Here is a 17,698-nt window from a genome sequence, read left to right as displayed (position 1 = left end):
GGGTTGATTTTCTGAATGTTTTTAGATACGGCGTTGCATATTTGACTACTAATTTCTTCTTTCATTCTATTTACTCTTGGAGGATAGTTTATCCTCCTTTGATCATACATTTTTTTCTCCCTCACAATATTTATTTTTCTAAAAATATTTAAAAAGTAGTTCTGTCTTTTTGGGTTTTGAAATCTTCTGTAGCTAATGATAGGCTTTTATAAGTTGCTTATTTATTTATTTATTTATATTTTAACCATTACAGGGAAATGGATCTCCTTTGTATTCCTAGTAATGCTGGAAGTCTAAGATTAGTTCAATGGCCTTTGTTTCTTCTAAGCAGTAAGGTGGAGCTTATTATGCAATATTACCTACTTGGAATAGATTCTCATCTACAGTTTTTTAGGTTTCCAAATGCTATCTGACATAAAGTCTTTTTATTCAGATCCTGTTGGCGGTTGATTTGGCTTTGGACTGCAAAGATACACAGGCAGATCTGTGGACCAGGATATCTAGGGATGAATATATGGCATATGCAGTTAAGGAGTGCTATTATAGTATTGAAAAAATATTATATTCCCTAGTTGATGATGAAGGAAGACTTTGGTATGATTTTACTGCTTTATCTTGTTGTCAGTTATTTTTTTCGTGCATTTTTTTGTTAGATGGGTTACAAATTCATGCAATCTACCACAAAGGTAAGGAATATCTTTGGCTCTGCAGTTTGGAGTTGTAAAGATGTTGAGAGTTGAGGAGACCTTGTCCAAACTCAAATATTAGTGTAGATATTTTGGAGCTGAAGGGTACTGTATTAGGTTTTAGGTTTTTTTCATATTTGCAAGATTGGGGATCATTTGTACTGGTGTAAATGAGAGAGAAGTTTAGGGTTTGTCCGTTCCTTTGTGAACGGTATCCACTTGAAGAGTATCTTTTGATTAATGGGGGAAAATCACCGATCGGGGACAACTATAACACTGATTGCTTTGTTCAACTCTCAAAGTCTCAGTATCAAACTTAGTAACTGTGTTTGGATAAGTTTCTTTTGTGTTGAAGAAAGCTTAAAACCAAAATGTTGTCAAGAGGGGTTTTGGTTTAAATACTATTTTTATCGAGCTACATAACTATGTACTTGCTGCGATAAGCTGACTTAAAGGCTACATTAACAATTCTTGAAACTAAATGCTTGATTGTGTATATATGTTATACTACACGGGATAGTTATATAATTGTACTTTAATAACAAAATCAACAATCCTTAAGTTTTGGGAATGAAATCAGTAATGGTGTTATACGACAACCTGGTACTTCAATCAGTAACGGGCGGACTGGGCTACAGACCCAGATGACAGCAAGCCTACTTCTGGAGCTTATATCTTCATAGGTCCCAATCTCATTTCTTATAAGTATTGTAGCTCGCTGCAACGCAGGAGCAGGATTTACTTCAGATTCATTCTTAATTAATGAGCTCAAGGAAATTTGCAGTTCCTATTTTATTTTGTGACAAACTCAGTACCATATCTTCTCAATCTTGTGCTCCATGTTCGGATCAAACATATGGATTTTGTTCTGTTCTTCCTTCGACAAAAAGTCATCGACAAACAGCTCATAGTTCAGTATCTTCCTGCTGGTCTCCAAATGGAAGATGCTTTATCTAAACCTTCATCAACCTCTCAGATCGCTTGTCTCAAAGTCGTGCTAGCTATTTGATCCTTTCACACCCTAGTTACACTTGAGGATGGATTATAAGAGTATAGTGTTAAGGTACACTTGGGTGTACTGTGTACATGATCACACCCTTAAAAATTCTATTCATCAGTTTTTTTGCAATTGTATCTTGTTAGTTATTTTGTTGTTTAGTTCTTCAGAGCTCAATGTTTTGTGCCTCTATATGACTGCCTAGACTCTTCATCATTCAATACAATCAGTTTCTGTTTTCTCTTCACTCTAGCATTTCTACAAAGAGACACGTTTACAGGCTATGAATGAAATTCTACTACATCTAAAGTCAAGCCAGGAATGAGTCTATTATTCAACAAAGAAGGGAACCTGTCCTTGGAGGTGTGTTCAAATGTTGACTTTGCAAGATTAACTGGTGATAGGAGATCCACTACATGATACTGCACTTTCTAGATTGAGATTTGGTAAAATGGAGGTAAAATAGAACATTGTGTCTAGGTTGAGTTGAGTGCTGGGGGAGTTTAGGGCTATGGTTAAGGGGATTTGTATACTGTTATGGATGAAAATCGTTCTTGACGATGTTAAACAACCAATTATCCCATAAGCTTAAGCTGTTGGGTAAGGCCACATGAATGGTTTTGTACTACTATTTCTAATACGCCCCCACACGCAAGAGAACGTTTGGGCTTGAAGCGTGCAGAATGCGTGGAGAATGCAGAGACCCATCTACCATGTGATTTAATTCATTTTTTTTTATTATAAGAATTGGGGGCGGCAGGGATTGAACTCTAGACCACATGGTCATAAAGGCTTTGAAACCATGTCAAACAACCAATTATCCCAAAAGCTTAAGTTGTTTGTTAAGGCCACATGAATGGTTTTATACCATTATTTCTAACAGAAGACCTTAAAATCGGGTATGAGGCTCCTATGACGCTGCTGAGTGATAATAAGTTGGCCATGACGTAAGTCCCAACCTGGTACGTCATGACATGACTTATAGATATAGACCAACATTTCAGTAAGAAGTTTGATAGTGGACTCGGAATGATTGAGTATGTTTTTTTCTGGGTGTCAATTGGTTCATGTCGAACAGCTTACTTTCAAGCTGTGCATGATAGATATTTATTCACCAGATTGAGGAGTGTTGTGAATACTATTTACCTATTGTATTTCTGATCATTTAAATGATAATGATTTTGTACTATTATTAAGGTAGATCTATTTCCTTTTTTAGTCATTGTTCCTCTATAAATTAGTATAGACAATACAATTTAATACATAAGTGTCCTTTCAAGGGTTTCATTGAAGATTGTAAACATTCTCTTTAACAGGGTGGAAAGAATTTTTCGTGAGATTAACAGCAGTATATCAGAGGGTTCACTTGTGATAACGTTGTCTCTCAAGAAGCTTCCACTTGTTTTATCTAGACTCACAGCATTGACTGGACTCCTGGTAATTCTTTTATTTACTGTATTATGAATTATATTTTCTTCTATGTGATTTCATATTTTCTCTTATATCTGTTATATTGTCATCTTATTAATACTACTGCATTATTAACATGGAAATATTTAAGATGGAAATTTCCATTTGGGGGAACTCCTGGTATAATTTTTGCATGAATGATATATGACTACACTTTGTTCCTCATTTTACATATTTTATTCAGAATTCCTTTTTTTATTTTGTAATTGCTCGAGTAAATAATACACACATTATTGTATGCTCCCACTTTAGTGAAACTTATGCTAATACTTTTGTAAAGAAAACATAAAACAAATTCCTATGCCCTATGCCAATGAACTTGAAAAAAATTAACACTCACTTTTCAAAGTAAGCATTATGTCTAAATAAGAAAGAGCTAATCTACCTAACAACTTTCACATCTTTCTAAACCATCATCATTGAAAAGAACAGACTTCGGTTCAAGAAATTCCTATGCCCTATGCCAATGAATTTGAAAAAAATTAACAGATTTGACATACTAAGCACTATGCCTCACTCTCAATCTTAATCATCATCATTGAAAAGAATAGACATTAGTAACTTGTAGAATACCACTCTCATCCAGTGATCCGAACTCATTTGTCACAGATTAATTTAAAATTTAAAACATTTTATTCTTTGGCTTTTAAAAAATTTATCAATATCCCACGAGTGTCCAGCCAACAAGAGGTGTCCGCTTGAACTGTCTGGGCCGAAGAAAAGTATTTTACTCCACCGCTAAAAGGTGTCTGAGATCGGGACACTCCTTTGAAGAGAGGTGCCCATTCTTCAGAGCTACTTACAAGCTTTATACCATGTTAACAAGGTCTATTGACTTGCAATTTTCACTGAGTTTTCCAATTCAATCAGCTTTTATCAAGGTCAATGTCTGTGTTTGTGCCTCTATTTTATTGAGTCAGCCAGTGCAAATCATGACCTGTATTATTATTATTCTAGTTGACAGAACTTGGAACTTAGAAATGTACCTCGTGATTTTAACTACCATTTTCACACGCTAATTTATGTTGTGAAGGCAGATATAAGTACCTCGTACCTCGTACTAACCTGAGAAAAGAGAATTTAGTGAAATTCTAAGTCTTCTATTTATCTTTATTGATCTATAATGTTTCTTGAATTTTGATAATGTTTAAGCATGTAAATATCTGAAGCAAATAGAATATCTTATTATTTATCTCTGTCTCAGCTTCTTTGTATATATCGGTTCTTGGTACATTGTGTTAAAATATGTATGAAATGATTTGTCTATGTTAGATTCGAAATGATCCTGGACTTGCAAAAGGTGCTGCAAAAGCTGTTTATGAGGTGTATGATGTTGTTACTCATGACCTGGTGTCCTCGGATTTGAGGTATACGGTTGCATAATTGTTATTTCGTAACCTCTGTATAGATTTTTTTCGTTTCAATTTCCATTACCCTTATTTTATTTGACCAGGGAGAACCTTGATACATGGAACATTTTAGCTCGAGCTAGGGATGAGGGGCGCCTTTTTTCTAGGGTACAATGGCCTAATGATCCAGAAATTGTAAGGGCTTTATATTTTCATTCAAGTTATCCTTTATTTTTTCTTTTGTTTAAATATATGAAAGTAATCTTTTATATTCATGTAGAAAGAGCTCGTGAAGCGGTTGCATCTTCTTCTTACAGTAAAGGACTCTGCTGCTAATGTTCCAAAAAATCTGGAAGCTAGGAGAAGATTAGAGTTTTTCACAAATTCATTGTTTATGGATATGCCATCAGCCAAGCCTGTTAGTGAAACATTGCCATTCAGGTATATGAGTGTGTATGCTATATTGCTATATGCATTTACTTTAAAGTAAAGTTCTTTTTTTACCCTCCTTTTCCTCTCGATATTGACATTTGCCTTTCATCTTTTGTTTGTGATAGTGTTTTCACCCCATACTATAGTGAAACTGTACTTTATAGTACATCTGAATTGCAAAAGGAGAATGAAGATGGAATATCAATTCTTTTTTATCTTCAAAAGATATTTCCAGGTAATGTGTCTTCTCTATTAGATTCACCCTTTGACGCAGAATAAACTCATCAATGTTCAGGATTCTTATGCCGTTCATATTTAGCCGTGTTATCTTTCTAAAAGAATGACTGGTTTGAAGTTGTTTCTGTCCTTAATTAATCTGTTTTCTTCTCTTCGATCTTAAAAGGTTTATGCATTATGTATTTTTCCTGCCACTTTAACACCTATCATTAACCAATTGTGTTCCCAAATCTTTGCCTGTTTTGGAGGATGAGAAAAAGCAATAACTGGCTTTGTTATCTTGAACCGTGTCATTTTGGGATTGAATTTGCACTATTGTCTGTTGCAGATACTTGAATGAAATATTCTGATTGATTATTCCATGAAGCTGAGTACATATATATATATACAAGAGTTTAGGGATAGCTAAATAAGGAAAAGATCTATATTAATAAAAGATAAAATATACTAAATATATTTATCCCTATTTATTTTATCTACATATCTCAACACTCCCCCTCAAGTTGGAGCTTAAAAATCGTATGCATCCAGCTTGTCACATATATATTTTATCCGGGGACCCTGTAAAGACTTTGTAAAAATATCAGCCAGCTGATCTTGAGAGCAAACAGAAGAAGTCTTGATAGTACCACAAAGAATCTTCTCCCTAATAAAATGACAATCAACTTCTATATGTTTTGTTCGTTCATGAAAAACCGGATTAGAAGAAAGATATAAAGCTGACTGATTGTCACATACTAAGTTCATAGGAGTAATCGCACAAAACTTCAACTCCTGAAGTAAGTGCTTCAACCACAAGAGCTCACACGTAGTATGAGCCATAGCACGATACTCAGCTTCGGTGCTTGATCTAGCGACAACACTTTGTTTCTTACTCTTCCAAGAGATGAGATTTCCACAAATAAAAACACAATAACCAGAGGTGGATCTCCTATCACCTGCATCACCTGCCCAATCCGCATATGAATATCCAGTAATACTAGTATGACCTCTATCAGTATAAACCAGACCTTTTCCAGGCAACCCTTTAATGTATTGAAGTATCCGAATAACAACCTGCCAATGACTCTTACAAGGAGAGTTCAAAAACTGACTGACAACACTAACAAAGAAAGATATATCAGGCCTGGTCATTGTGAGATAATTCAACTTTCCTACTAACCTCCTATATCTCCCTGGATCAGAATAAGGCTCCTCCTGGTTAGGCAGAAGCCACATTAGGGTCCATAGGAGTATCCACAGGCTTGCAGTTAAGAAGGCCTGTTTCTTCCAAAATATCAAGCGCATACTTTCTTTGACAAATAGCAATGCCAGACTTTGACTGAGCTACCTCAATCCCAAGAAAGTAATGCAAAGATCCAAGATCCTTAGTCTGAAAATGCTGAAACAGGTGCTGCTTAAGAGCTTGTATGCCCTCTTGATCATCACCAGTGATTACAATATCATCCACATAGTCCACAAGATAAATGAACCTCTTTGAGGATGAACACCTGAAGAAGACTGAGTGATCCGCTTCACAACGAACTAACCCAAACTGCTGAATAACATTGCTGAAACGGCCAAACCAAGCTTGGGGTGATTGTTTCAGACCATACAGGGACTTTTGCAATTTACAAACTAGTCCTGACTCCCCCTGAGCAATAAACCCTGGTGGTTGCTCCATATAGATCTCTTCTTCCAAATCACCATGTAAGCAGACATTTTTAATATCTAGCTGAAACAAGGGCCAATGTCGCATAGAGCCATGGCTAGAAATAAATGAACAGACGCCATCTTTGCAACTGGTGGAAAAGTATCACTATAATCCAAGCCATAAACCTGAGTGTACCCTTTGGCAACAAGACGAGCCTTCAATCGATCAATATATCCATCAGGGCCTACTTTAACATTAAAGACCCAACGACAACCAACAATAGATTTCCCTGCAGGAAGAGGAACAAGCTCCCATGTATTATTAGACTCTAAAGCTGTCATCTCGTCAATCATCGCTTGACGCCAACCTATGTGAGATAAGGCCTCCTGTATAGTCTTAGGTACAGTAATGGAAGAAATGGTAGAAACAAAAGCGTAGTATGCAGGGGACAAGCGATGATATGAGAGAAAATTATAAATAGGATGAGGATTACGAGTAGAACGACTACCTTTCCGGAGGGCAATGGGAAAATCAACAGGATCCGGAGCAGGAGAGGAGGCTGGATGAGGAACCAAATCACAAGACTCATCTGATGCGGAAACTGAGTCGTGGGGCTCATCTGCTACTGTACGTCGTGGGCGACGCTCATAAGTAATGCGATAACGAGACATATCAGGAGCTGGCGCTGATGGAGTGGAAGTGTCTGTTTGGGAAGTAATGACCGAAGATGGTGACATAGACACCTGAGGAACAGGTAAGACCACAGGAAAGATATCTAGATCAGACTGTTGACCAGTTGTAACAAAGTAAGACGTATCTTCAAAGAACGTGACATCTGCAGAAGTGTAGAACTTATGTGTGGATGGAGAGTAACACTTATACCCTTTTTGAACACGAGAGTAACCTAAAAAGACACATTTGACAGCTCGAGCAGACATCTTATCACGACCTGGTGAAAGATCATGAACAAAGCAAGTACAACCGAAGACATGAGGCGAAACACAAAATGAAGATTCTCTAGGATACAACATGGAATGAGGAATTTGATTACCCAAAACAGATGATGACATCCGATTTATCAAATATCCTGCGGTCAAAACAGCTTCCCCCAAAACTTTAAAGGTGCATTAACATTGATCAATAAAGTACGAGCTGTATCCACAATATGTCTATGTTTTCTCTCAGCTACCCCATTTTGTTGGGGTGTATGTGGACAACTAGACTGATGTATAATGCCATGAGACTTCATAAAAGAGTTAAAGGAATCAGAAAGATACTCTTTAGCATTATCACTTCGCAGAACAAGAATTTTCTTATCAAATTGAGTTTCAATTTCATGACAAAATTTTTGAAAGATACTAAACAACTCAGATCTATCTTTCATTAAAAATGTCCAAGTACACCTGGAGTAATCGTCAATAAAACTGACATAATACCTATATCCTAAGATAGAAGAAACACGACTTGGACCCCAAACATCAGAATGAATGACATCAAATGGACGTATGGCCCTTTTATTGACACTATTAGGAAAAGACGACCTAACATGCTTCCCAAGCTGACATGACTCGCATTCCAAAGACTCCAACTGCGACAAGTAAGACACCATCTTCTTTAATTTGTCCAAACTCGGATGTCCCAGACGATAGTGAAGTAAACTCGGAGACTCAGCAGCAGCTGCACAAATTGCAGAAGATGGTTGTTGTAGATAATAGAGTCCATGTGATTCAGATCCTGCTCCAATCATCCGTCCCGTACTCCGGTCCTGTATGAAGAAGGAATCAGAGGTAAAAGTTATGGCACATCCCAGAACCAATAGAACAAAACTCAAAGGTAGTGTAGGAAGAGGTGATGTCTGCCCAACACCGGTGGCTTGTACTTTCTAGCCATTTGCAAGGGTAACATGGTGTGTAGTTTTGGGTAATGATGAGTTGGAGAAAAAGGAAGGATTACCAGTGAGATGATCTGAGGCACCAGAATCCAAAACCCATGATCCAACAGGTGTAGAATGGGAGTAACAAACCGTAGAATTACCGGTTTGAGCAACAGTCGCTGATGAAGATGATTGTTGAGCGCCCTTCAGCTGGAGATATTCCTTGTACTCATCAGCTGAGAATGAGTGATTCTTTGCACCATTAGATTCAACCTTGGACTCCATAGACTGTGCGATATTAGCAGTTTTGTTTGGAAATCCAACTATAGAGTAGCAACGATTCTGTGTGATGTAGGAGCTTTTTAGGATATTTTTAGTATTTTAGTAATTTTATTTATTTGTGGTTAGGATCTTTTTATTCTGTGAATAGGGTATTTTAATTTGATTAGGATCTTTTTATTTTCATATTAGGATATTTTTATTTTCAGAATATGATCTTTTAATTTTAGAATAAAATATTTTTAGATTTATTAGGGTTTTCCTATTTCTCTATTTAAGCAGTTGTAAGGCATAAGCCATAGGAAGTTTTTGATTATTAAAAAACGAGATTTCTCTCAAACTCCGGTGGATTCCAGTTTATCAACTCTGGTGGATTCCAGTGTATTTTTTAGGGTTTTAGCGCTGGCTATCTCCCTTTCTGGTGGATTCCAGAAACCTTTACCTTTAGGATTTGCGCTTGCAATCCTATTACGACTTCCGCTGCATCAAGTGGTATCAGAGCAGGTTTTTCCTGTCTCTTTTCTTTGCTTGATCAACCATGGAAGATCAACCAGTGACCAAAGCAGACTTGAAGGATGTTACCGCGGCTCTTACCGCGGTCCTAACTGCGGCCCTAACTGCTATGACACAACAGATGACACAACAAATGACGACGTTCACGACGGCTATATCGGCGCATTTCAACAATACCAACAACGGTAACCGGCGACGAGACAAGAGAGGAAAACCACATAGGTTTCCGCGCGACAACAACAACAATCGTTCCGCTATATACTTACCTTCCCAATCCTTACCTTCACCATCTGTATATCATCCTTATTACCAAGTTCAGTACCCAACCTCTAAAACCACCGAAACTCCACACCACGAACGTTCTACACCCAACCTTACCAATCCTTACCCTAACATATTACCGACTGCAAATCCAATTTCCTTGCCACAACCCCTACCAAAACCCACATCAAATTCATGTCCATCTGCCAGACCAATCCTTACCTTCACCATCTGTATATCATCCTTATTACCAAGTTCAGTACCCAACCTCTAAAACCACCGAAACTCCACACCACGAACCTTCTTCACCAAACCTTACCAATCCTTACCCTAACATATTATCGACTGCAAATCCAATTTCCTTGCCACAACCCCTACCAAAACCCACATCAAATTCATGCCCATCTGCCAGACCTGTGCACACAACTTCTTCGGAATCTGATACTCAAATTTCATTTCTACCTAGATATAACGACATCTCAGAGGTTGCACCCCATGTTATATCTGAGGCAGACACCTCTGTCAATTTGGGCATCGAGGCAGTAGTCACACCTTACAATCCAACATTTATGGTTGTGCCTCAGGTTCGATCTGTCCTTGTTCCCAAGTTTGCACCCCATCTGTTTGGTAATATGCCTGAGCAAGAGGAAGTGCAATCCAACTTGTCTAACTCGCAATTCCGACAATTGATTCCATGCTACTGGAAGTTGTTTCAATCATTGCTTGTTCATCCAGAAAACACCCTCTTTCAATTTCATGGTATTCGGCGAAAACAATTTGATCCTGACATCAACAAGATGGACGCTAGTGTTTCAAAACAGGAGTCTCCACACTCTTTTCCATGTGCTTTTATTAGATATTCAACACTCACTCTCCTTGGTTTAATTTGGAAGCCTTTTGATCCTGGTATTTTGAGGTAGCTGAAGTCCTTTATTGTGATGAGAACTCGGGGTCGAGTTCTTCACAAGAAGAGGAGACTGATGTAGGAGCTTTTAAGGATATTTTTAGTATTTTAGTAATTTTATTTATTTGTGGTTAGGATCTTTTTATTCTGTGAATAGGGTATTTTAATTTGATTAGAATCTTTTTATTTTCATATTAGGATATTTTTATTTTCAGAATAGGATCTTTTAATTTTAGAATAGAATATTTTTAGATTTATTAGGGTTTTCCTATTTCTCTATTTAAGCAGTTGTAAGGCATAAGCCCTAGGAAGTTTTTGATTATTAAAAAAATGAGATTTCTCTCAAACTCTGGTGGATTCCAGTTTATCAACTCTGGTGGATTCCAGTGTATTTTTGAGAGTTTTAGCGCTGGCTATCTCCCTTTCTGGTTGATTCCAGAAACCCTTAACTTTAGGATTTGCGCTTGCAATCCTATTATGACTTCCGCTTGCAATCCTATTATGACTTCCGCTGCATCACTGTGTGTGTCCATCCCTCTTACAGTAAGAACAATGGAGATTTCCTCTACCTCCTCTTCCACGTCCACCACCTTTACGACCACGGCATCGACCCCCTGACTCAAAAGAATTTGATATGAGAGCAGAGGAGTCAGAGGCTGTATGAGATTCAACTCTAGCTGAAGTGGCAGATGACGGGACACGAAGTAAACGGTTAATAAGCTCCTCCGATGTAGGAATATTGGGATTAGTAAGGGTCTGGTTTCGAACGGATTCCAGATGCTTATGGAGACCATGCAAAACAAAGACCATGAACATATTGTCAAGTTTCTCCAACACCTTCTTCAAATCGTCATTAACCAGCATTGACTTATTCAGTATTAGAGTATAATATATAGTCAGATATACTTTTTGTTATGGAGTTAGTTACTCTAGTAATTAGCTTAGCTGTCAAGTTAGTTATCTTAGCTGTTAAGCTTAGCTGTCAAAGCTGAGCTGGCATAACAGAATTAGTTAGCTTCTTATGCAAGCTTGTAACTCTCTATAAATAGAGAGATCTTCAATTGTACTCTTCAGTTTTTTACAATCAATGAAATTCAGTTAAACATTTTCAATATGGTATCAGAGTCACTGAAACTGGTGCTGGAGTAGGTATAGGAGTTGCAGGAGCAGAAGCTTCATCAGCCATGGTGATGAAGAAGAAGAAGAAAAACCTAAGAAAAATCTGAGAGAGAAAGGCCTCAAGGACCGTACCCTGCTCTTGATCCTTCCTTGTTTACCTTTCACAACAAGTCCAATGTGATCTATATTCTTGTATATGTGGATGACATAATCATCACAGGAAATTTCTTGCCTTTTATTCAAGAGGTAGTTCAGAAACTTAATTCAGAGTTTGCTTTGAAGCAGTTGGGTCAGTTGGACTATTTTCTAGGTGTTCAAGTACACCACTTGCAAGATAGATCACTCCTCTTAACTCAGTCCAAATACCTAGGGGATCTCCTTGAGAGGGCTGACATGGCTGAGGTTAAAGGAATTTCTACACCTATGGTTGGTGGTTCCAAATTGAGCAGATATTGGAGTAATATAGTTACTGCTATGTTAGTGTTACTGTTTAGTGTTATTAGGTAAATGCTGACTGTGTTCTGTTCAGTTAGTTATGCCTAGCTGGCAGGTTTGTTAGAGAGTTAGTTACATGCTTAGCTGTCAAAGCTTAGCTGTCAAGGTTAGTTAGAGTTAGCTTCTTCTGCAAGCTAACAAATCTCATAGTATAAATACTGTAATCTCTCTTGTATTCATCATCTTTTCAATCAATGAAATTCAGTTGAAGATTTTCAACATGGTATCAAGAGCTGAGTACGATCCTTGAAGATCTCTCTCTCTAGATTTTCGTTTTTCTTCTTTCTTCTTCAATCACCATGGCTGATGAAGGTCATGCACAAGAAACTGCAGTTCCTGTTCCAGTTGCGGTTCTTCAACCACAATTGGCCTCTTCTTCTCTGGTTCACAAGCTTGTTCTGAAGCTTGATGATTCCAATTTTCTCTCATGGAAGCAGCACGTTGAAGGCATCGTTAGAACTCATCGATTGCAGAATTTTCTTGTTCATCCTGATATTCCTCCTCGATTTCTCAGTGAGGAGGATCGCGTGAATGCAGTAGAGAATCCTGCATATCAGGTATGGGATCAACAGGATTCTGCTTTGTTCACCTGGCTTCTCTCGTCTCTGTCTTCATCAGTGCTTCCAACAGTTGTCAACTGCACTCAGTCCTGGCAGATCTGGGAAGCTGTGCTTGATTTCTTTCAAGCACAATCGCTTGCACAATCGACGCAGTTGCGATCGGAATTGAGATCCATAACCAAGGGATCAAAGACTGCGTCTGAGTTCCTCAAGCGAATCAAGGCCATCGTCAATGCTCTGATCTCGATCGGAGATCCTGTATCGTTTCGCGAGCACCTTGAAGCGATTTTTGATGGTCTTCCCGATGAATATAGTCATCTCATGACTATCATCTACAGTCGCGAGTTCCCTTGCACGATCTCGCAAGCTGAAGCTATGGTTATCGCGCATGAAGCGCGTCTTGAGCGTTCTCGCACGCGTCAGTTGAGTGCGAATCCTCCGTCAGCGCTCCTTTCTCAAGCTGCGCCACCGGCGACGCAACCTGCACCGGCGTCGTCGTCTTCTTCATCAACGTCGTCGCCGGCGACCTCTGAGGCTAACTATGCTTCAGGTTCCTCTGAAAACACCTACGATGATCGTTCCTATGATAATCGCGGCAGTTATGGTGGTTCTCGTGGTGGTTATGGTGGTCGCAATGGCAGTAACAACTCTCGCGGTGGAAGAGGAGGAAATCGAAGTGTTCAATGCCAGATTTGCAAGAAGTATGGGCATGATGCTAGTGTTTGCTATCATCGCGGTTCATCATCTGGTTCTACTGGTTCTACTGGCATGTTTGGCATGCAGCCAACTGGTTTTGGTATGCCACTACCTATGCATTCTCAGATGATGCCTCAGTTTGGATTCTCTCCCTTTTGTGGTGTTCCACAGTTTGGTGTACCTTCTCAGTTTGGTACATCACAGTATGGAGGCTTTCCAAACATGTTTGGTCAATTTCCTCAAGGTTTAGGCATGGGAAATTTTGCTCAGCAGTTTGGTTTCCAACCATCTGGAGGTTCACAGTGGAACTCTTCTCAGTTTTCTGGTGGATCAAGACCTGGAAATCCTCCAGTTAGAGCTCCACAGGCTATGCTTACTGGACCTACTTCATCTACTACTGGTTCTCACACTCCTGCTGCAGCGAATCTTAGCTCATGGTTTCCAGATTCTGGAGCTACACATCATGTTACCAATGATGCCTCAGTTGTTTCTGACAGTGTTTCCCTAAATGGTAATGATCATATCTACATGGGAAATGGACAAGGTTTGCCTATTATTTCTGTTGGACATGCCTCTTTTCCATCTCCTTATCATAAACACACCACACTCACTATGAATAATTTGCTTCTAGTTCCTAACATCACAAAGAACTTAGTTAGTGTAAGCAAGTTTGCTCGAGATAATCATGTCTTTTTTGAGTTTCACTCATCCTATTGTGTTGTCAAATGTCAGGAAACTTCTAGGGTTTTGCTCAAAGGAACTGTTGGTCCTGATGGTTTATACAATTTTGAAGGGATGCATGTTCCAACCCTTCCTCCAGCTTCATCTGTTTCATCTACATCTGTTTCACCAGTAGCTGCTCCATCTGTCTTCTCTGTTTCAGTTCCTTTGTCAAATGTATCTAGTGCTAGTTCATCTTCAAGTGTACCTAGTGCTAGTTCATTTTCTCTTGTGTCTTCTGTTAATAATGTAGATCCTACTGCCTATGATTTGTGGCATTGTAGGCTAGGTCATCCTCATCATGAGGCTTTACATTCTGCTTTGTCCAAATGTAATATATCCTTGTCTAATAAAGCAAAATTTTCTAAATGTTCAGCTTGTTGTGTAGCAAAGTCTCACAAGTTACCCTCTTCCTCTTCTACTACTGTTTATGCTACACCTTTAGAGCTTGTTTTTGCTGACTTATGGGGCCCTTCCTCCATTGAGTCTTCTTGTGGTTACTCTTACTTTTTAACTTGTGTTGATGCTTACTCTCGTTTCACATGGATTTATCCACTTAGGCACAAATCTGAAACTTCCTCTGTTTTTCTTCAGTTCCAAGCTATGGTAGAGTTAAGATTTAATCTGAAAATTAAGGCTGTCCAAACAGATAATGGCACTGAATTTAAACCTTTACAATCTCATTTTGCTAAGCTTGGCATAGTGCATAGATTGACTTGCCCCTACACACACCATCAAAATGGTAGTGTTGAAAGGAAGCATCGCCATATCATAGAAACTGGCCTTTCATTACTTGCCTTTGCTAAAATGCCTTCTCAATATTGGGATCATGCATTCCTGGCTGCAGTTTTTCTTATTAATCGTCTTCCTACTACTGTTTTGGCCAATGAGAGTCCTTATTTCAAGTTGTTCAAGACTCTTCCTGATTACAAGATACTTAGGGTGTTTGGTTGTGCTTGTTACCCTCACTTAAGGCCTTATACACACTCTAAGCTGTCACTCAGGTCCAAGGAATGTGTGTTTGTTGGTTACTCATCATCTCATCAAGGGTACAAATGCATGGATGGTGATGGTAGGATTTTTGTGTCAAGGGATGTTATTTTTGATGAAGTTAAATTCCCCTATCCTACCCTGTTTTCCTCTGCTGGGTCTGATTCATCTGCACATGGAATCACTTCAGAAATTCCTGTTTTAGCTTCTCAAGTTCCTGTTCAGCACCAGCAGCCCTTTCAAGGTCAAGACTCGGTTGCAGCCTCTTCTTCTGGGAATTCTTCTCAGGCTGAAGCTTCTGTTCAGCAACAATCTCCACCTACACCAGCAGCTACTGCCACTGAAGTAGCTTCAACTGGTTCTTCCTCTTCTGCTCCTCTTCCTCAGCCAGTGGGAAATACTCACCCTATGCAGACAAGGGCAAAATCTGGCATAGTCATGCCCAGATTATTTCCAACTTTACTGCTTACTCAAGCTGAACCAGCTACCACCAAGCAAGCACTCAAAGATCCTAAGTGGTTAGCTGCAATGAAGGCTGAATATGATGCATTGCTTGCTAACAATACATGGACATTGGTTCCACTTCCCAGGGATAGGAAGCCAATTGGTTGTAAATGGGTTTTTAGGGTGAAGGAAAATGCAGATGGCACCATCAATAGGTATAAGGCCAGACTTGTGGCCAAAGGTTACCATCAAGTCAAGGGGTTTGATTATTCAGAAACCTTTTCCCCTGTGGTGAAGCCTATAACTATTAGGCTCATTCTTTCCCTGGCCATTACTAAGAGGTGGCATATTCATCAACTTGATGTGAATAATGCCTTTTTAAATGGAGCTCTTCAAGAGGAGGTATACATGCAGCAACCAAGTGGATTTCAGCATGAAGACAAATCTCTTGTTTGCAGACTTAACAAAGCTCTTTATGGCCTTAAACAGGCCCCAAGAGCTTGGTTTGACAGATTGAAGTCAGCCCTTGTGAAGTATGGTTTTAAACCAAGTAGATGTGATCCATCTCTCTTCACTTTCTACACTCCAACTTGCTGCATCTACATACTAGTCTATGTAGATGATATTATCATTACAGGCAATTCCTTGCCTCTGGTTCAGAAAGTAGTGCAGCACCTCAACTCTGAATTTTCCTTGAAGCAATTAGGCCAACTTGACTACTTTCTTGGTGTTCAGGTGCATCATCTTCAGGACAGGTCCTTGCTTTTGACACAAACTAAATATATAACTGACCTTCTTGAAAGGGCAGAAATGGGAGAGGCCAAGGGGATCTCTACTCCCATGGTTAGTGGAGCAAAACTCAGCAAATATGGAGCAGATTACTTTGCTGACCCAACTCTCTATAGATCAATAGTTGGTGCTCTCCAATATGCAACTTTAACAAGACCTGAGATCAGCTTTGCAGTTAACAAGGTCTGTCAGTTTCTAAGTCAGCCTCTAGAAGAGCATTGGAAGGCTGTTAAAAGAATCCTAAGATACCTTAAGGGTACTCTCTTTCATGGCCTGCACCTCAAGCCTTGTAGTTTGCACACTCCAGTCCCTCTTGTGGCCTTTTGTGATGCAGATTGGGGATCAGATCCTGATGACAGGAGATCCACCTCAGGCTCTTGTGTCTTTTTTGGTCCAAACCTTGTCTCTTGGAGCTCCAAGAAGCAAACCCTGGTGGCTAGATCGAGTACTGAAGCCGAATACAGGAGCCTAGCTAATACCTCTGCTGAACTGTTGTGGGTTCAGTCTCTTTTGCAGGAGTTGCAGATTCCTTTTTCTCCTCCTAGGGTGTTTTGTGATAACATGGGTGCAGTGGCTTTGACTCATAACCCAGTTCTTCACACTCGCACTAAACATATGGAGCTTGACATCTTCTTTGTGAGGGAAAAAGTTCTCAACAAGTCTCTTTTTGTGCATCACATTCCTTCTGTTGATCAGCTGGCAGATTTGTTTACCAAGGCTCTATCACCACTTCGTTTTGAAACTCTTCGTGACAAACTCAATGTGATTGAGAAATCACTTTCTCCCCCACCTTGAGTTTGAGGGGACCTATTGGAGTAATATAGTTACTGCTATGTTAGTGTTACTGTTTAGTGTTATTAGGTAAATGCTGACTGTGTTCTGTTCAGTTAGTTATGCCTAGCTGGCAGGTTTGTTAGAGAGTTAGTTACATGCTTAGCTGTCAAAGCTTAGCTGTCAAGGTTAGTTAGAGTTAGCTTCTTCTGCAAGCTAACAAATCTCATAGTATAAATACTGTAATCTCTCTTGTATTCATCATCTTTTCAATCAATGAAATTCAGTTGAAGATTTTCAACAGCAGACATGGGGGAGACTACTTTGAAGACCCGACACTCTACAGGTCCATTGTGGGGGCTTTGCAATATGCAACTCTCACCAGACCTGAAATTAGTTTTTCTGTCAATAAGGTTTGCCAGTTTCTCAGTCAGCCTCTACAAGAACATTGGAAGACTGTCAAAAGGATACTTAGGTATC

At 39.1% G+C, this 17,698-nt stretch overlaps 1 protein-coding gene across 1 annotated transcript in view; it reads left to right on the top strand.

The window, feature by feature from the left end:
* LOC130728569 (callose synthase 10) overlaps positions 1 to 17,698 on the top strand; it is a 72,960-nt gene that overhangs the window by 29,947 nt on the left and 25,315 nt on the right. The window contains exons 25-31 of the mRNA XM_057580078.1: positions 254 to 335; positions 434 to 594; positions 3,000 to 3,120; positions 4,426 to 4,520; positions 4,607 to 4,697; positions 4,783 to 4,943; positions 5,060 to 5,169. Of these exons, the coding sequence (XP_057436061.1) occupies positions 254 to 335; positions 434 to 594; positions 3,000 to 3,120; positions 4,426 to 4,520; positions 4,607 to 4,697; positions 4,783 to 4,943; positions 5,060 to 5,169 (821 nt within the window). The remainder of the gene's footprint in view (positions 1 to 253; positions 336 to 433; positions 595 to 2,999; positions 3,121 to 4,425; positions 4,521 to 4,606; positions 4,698 to 4,782; positions 4,944 to 5,059; positions 5,170 to 17,698) is intronic.

Source organism: Lotus japonicus, chromosome 1, assembly GCF_012489685.1.
Source record: "Lotus japonicus ecotype B-129 chromosome 1, LjGifu_v1.2".
In the NCBI taxonomy this organism is placed as follows: Eukaryota; Viridiplantae; Streptophyta; class Magnoliopsida; order Fabales; family Fabaceae; genus Lotus; species Lotus japonicus.
This window is presented reverse-complemented; position numbering and strand designations above follow the sequence as displayed.